This window comes from Pinus tabuliformis, chromosome X, assembly GCF_031772625.1.
Source record: "Pinus tabuliformis cultivar Carrire ecotype Pingquan chromosome X, CPIR1, whole genome shotgun sequence".
NCBI classification, from domain to species: Eukaryota; Viridiplantae; Streptophyta; class Pinopsida; order Pinales; family Pinaceae; genus Pinus; species Pinus tabuliformis.
In genome coordinates, this window is record NC_142308.1 from 231637545 (window position 1) to 231641710 (window position 4166).

The following is a 4166-nucleotide window of genomic DNA, read 5'->3' on the forward strand; positions in this document are numbered from 1 at the left end:
TATCAACCATAGGAACTTGCATATCGACCACTGGCACATTCAGGTCTTCCAATTGCCCCCTGAGACTGCTGCAATGTTCCACCGAGACTGAGACAATGAGAGTGTTGTTCTCCAAAGTGCAGGGGATCCGGTAGCGAACAGCCGGATGCTCCATATGACCACAATCCATAATTTCTCCCCTCTCACGCATATTGTTGCGGCCTGCAAGTCTGCTCGGGTTCCTATTCTGCTCAGAAGTGATTTCCACCGATGAGGAAGGCGAAATGACTGGCCTCTGTGTAGCAGCACGACCCCTGGAACCGCCACGACGGCTGCTCATTCTGGGCCTTTCTCTCTGCATCTCCAGACAAGAATTCCTCTGAGAAATCTTACACTGAACCAGAGAATGTTCCGTCTCTGCCAGCGCTTGCTCGGACGGCTTGAAGGAATGCAGGAAAGCGGCATGGGGTTCGAGTTTATGGAGCGCCATCCTCCTCGCTCTCTGCTGCGCAATGAATGCCGAAAAGACCAGCTTTAAAACCCAAGTTACTTCACCCTCCGTCGCATTTACTGTGCCTGCGTGCTGGTTAATCGTGGCTCGTCCGGGCTGACACCTGCCCATGTGACGAGCCACTTGCCTATCGCGCGGTGAAATCACCCGCATCCGGGAGAGAGAGGTCTTTTTGCACCAAAGAGATGCAATCCTTTTTGAGTTGAGCATCATCTACCGTATCCAGTGAGCCTGAGAAGTAAGGTGTCGACTGTGACACGCCTTGATTTGCCATCCGATCTGCTACCTGGTTTGCAGTTCTCCTTACATGATGGAAGGTTATATTGTGGGGATTGTGGAGCTTTTCCTCCAGGGATTCCAATCGGCTAAGCAGCCTCCAACTTGTTGCAATTTTGACTGCCTTAGCCCCAGCCTGTATTCTTTTGGCCGCCTCTATGAGTATAAGAGAGTCGCCTTCAACTTCAAGTGGGAAGAAGTGATGTTGTTCAGCGAGACAGATTCCTTTCCAGAGACCTTCCAGTTCTGCGGCGTTGTTGGTGTCTTTGCCTATTGTTCCATAATATAAATGTACTGCTTCTCCTGTGTGTCGTCTGATGACTCCCCCAAATCCTGCAGGGCCAGGGTTACCTTTGGCTGCTCCGTCGAAGTTCAGCTTGTATGAGTTGAATGCTGGTGGGGACCAAGAAGATTGGGAGGTGGATCTGATAGAGGGATTGGCGATTACCTTGACTAAGGCCTTGAGATCAAGATTCCATTCTTTCAGAATGAGGCGCTCCTGCTGAGTTTCTGGCATGTCAGTGTCCTGCCAGGCTTTGATGGCCAGGGTTTCCTGAATGTTTTTTTTGAGGATGAGCCAAATATCATCTATAGATCTGTATGTGTTGTTGAAGATTCTGTGGTTACGCTCCTTCCATAGGGTCCAGTACAGAAAGCCTGGTATAATACTCCACAGAGAGTTAAGAATCAGGCTTTTAAACGGCTTTTTGGACCAGTTCCTTATGTTTTCCGTTACATCCTCCTGTCTTTGGTTTGCTCTCATGTTGCATTTCTCAACTTTCTCCCAGAGTTGCTTTGCTAGTGGGCACATTTCCATTAGGTGACTAATGGTTTCACAGTTGATGTTGCAGTTTGGGCATCTGGAGGGCCCGACAAATCCTCTTTTTATCAGATTATCCCAAGTGAGTATGCGTTTTTTGCTTAGTAGCCATAAAAAGGTAGAAATCTTGGGCCAGTGCCCTGAGTGCCAGACTTGTTCCCAGATTTGATCTTTGGCCGCCTGGAGATCTGAGTAGCGCAAGTGATGGGCTTCTTTTGTGGTAAATGTTCCTTTGGTTGTATAGCCCCATCTGAGTTTATCCTGCTGGTTGGAGTGGCGGATTTTCCTGTTTGTGAGTTCCTGATCAATATCGGTGTACAGTTCTCCCTGCCAGTCTATTTGCCAGAGTCGCGCCAGTTTCCATGTCTGAAAGTCATGAAGTGTAGATTGCTGCCAGAATTGGTGAACCTGTGTGATGCTCTCTTGCTTCATATGAGCTTGCCAAAGTGGTTTGTGAAACAGATTTGCAAGTTTAGGGAGTTGCTGCCATGAGTCTTCCCAGAATCTGGCTGCTTTGCCTGAGTGAATTTCCCAGAAGCTGTGTTCTTGTATGAAGCTGCTTTGAGTTTTTGCATTATTCCAGATGAGTGATCCTTGCGCTGTAGGGTTGATTCTGATGAGATCACTCCATTGGCTGCCTTTGGCGTATTTTGCTTGCCATAATTGAGCCCATGGGGTGTTTGGCTTGGAGACCCAGTTCCACCAAATTCGAGCTCCCATTGTGTTGTTGCTTTGAAGCGGATCCCGAAGTCCTAATCCTCCTTCTAATTTGGTTTTACAAACCTCTGTCCAGTTGACTAGAGCCCATTTCCGATTCAGGCCAGTGGAGCCCTAGAGGAAGTTGCGTTGGAGATTGCGTATGGCTTTCAATACCCATTTTGGAGCTGCCAAGATGGAGAAAAGATAGAGCGGCATTGCTTGTAATACTGATTTGATTAGGACTAGCCTGCCTGCCATATTTAAAGCCCGGAAAGTCCAGGATGAGAGCTTTGATTCGAGTTTATCCAAGAGCGACCTCCAGGACGCATGCTTGATTGCTGAGTCTGAAAGGGGAGCTCCCAGGTATTTGGAGGGCAGGTGGGATATTGTGAATCCCAGAATTCGAGCAATGTTCCTTTGCGTGGTGGGGGGGGTGTTGAAGAAGAAGAGTTGAGATTTTGCAGCGTTAATGGAAGTGCCAGAGGCTTCAGAGAAGAGGGAGAGAAGAGATTTGAAAACAGAGGCTTCTTTTGAGGAAGGGTGCCCGAAAAGCATAGTATCATCAACGAATTGCTGATGTGTCTGAGGAGTGCGACCATGGAGAGAGATGCCTTTGAGAGCTTGGGAGGAGACTGCCGATTTGAGGAGCCTGTTGAGCCCTTCGGCCATTAGAACGAAGAGAAAAGGTGAAAGTGGATCCCCTTGCCTGATGCCACGCGAGGGATGAAAAGGAGATGAGGGAGAGCCATTCAGTAAGACAGAGAAACTGGGAGATGTGATTAGGTTCATGATCCATCTGGTCTAGGTTGCATTAAAGCCAAAAGCCAAGAGCATTTTATGAATGTAATTCCAGCTAAGCTTGTCGAAGGCTTTAGAAAGATCTAATTTTAGAAGCATACCTGGTTTTTTGAGAAGCTTTAATGAATGTATTACTTCGTTTGATAGAATTATTCCATCCATGATCTGCCGGCCTTCTACGTAACCCGTCTGTTCTGGAGAGATGAGCAGGGGAAGGAGCGGTTTGAGTCGGTTTGCAATGACCTTTGAAATGAGTTTGTAGATCACATTGCATAGCGCTATTGGTCTATACTTCTCTGGTTTGTTTGATGCTGCTTCTTTGGGTACCAAGGCTATGAAGGTTGAGTTGAGGGCCGGGAGGACCCAGTGCATGCTTCGGGATTCCTCCACTAGGTCCCATACTTCAGCTTTGATGAGTTCCCAAAATTCATGAAAGAAATTGGCTGTGAATCCGTCAGGCCCTGGTGCCTTGCCATCTTTGAGCTGAGCCATGGCTTCTTCAACTTCCTTTAATGATATGGGTTGGAGCAATTTATTGTTGTGATCCTCATTTATAATTTTTGGAATATGCTGCGTGATGGCTCTGATTGCCTCATCCCGGTTGCCGTCAGGTTCCTTTAGAATGTCCTTGAAGTATCCTGTGAATTCTTTTTCCATGTCTTCATGAGCCTCAATTCTTTCACCCTGTTGATTGTTGACAAAGGTAATGTTGTTGTGCATACGCCTTTGTATGGTAGTTTTGTGGAAAAATTTTGTATTTTTCTCTCCATCTTTAAGCCAGCTGATTCGAGATTTTTGCCGCCATAGAATTTCCTCTTGTTTTTGACGTTCTTCAATTTGATTCCAGAGGATCTGCTCCTGTTGAATTTGTTCTTCTGTGCGGCCTTCCAGAATGAATACTTGCTGTAGTGCTTTCATTTTCTGCTCCAGTTTTTGTCTGCTCTCCTGTATGTTGCCAAAATGAGTGCGGTTCCATACTTTGAGAACTTGTTTCAAATTTTTCAGCTTTTGTTGAAACTGATACATCTTAGCTCCCGCTGGTGGGATGTAAGATGTCCAGGCATTATTGACCACGGCCTTGAA

At 46.8% G+C, this 4166-nt stretch overlaps 1 protein-coding gene across 1 annotated transcript; it reads right to left on the minus strand.

The window, feature by feature from the left end:
- Positions 1-2417: 2417 nt before the first annotated feature.
- On the minus strand, positions 2418-2954 carry LOC149139212 (uncharacterized). Its single transcript, XM_089450641.1, has one exon. The coding sequence runs from the start codon at positions 2952-2954 to the stop codon at positions 2418-2420; it is 537 nt and encodes a 178-aa protein (XP_089306767.1).
- Between the last annotated feature and the right edge of the window lie 1212 nt (positions 2955-4166).

Excerpts from the sequence above, each read along its gene's own strand:
- LOC149139212 (XM_089450641.1), bottom strand. The coding sequence starts at position 2,954 with ATGGCCGAAGGGCTCAACAGGCTCCTCAAATCGGCAGTCTCCTCCCAA.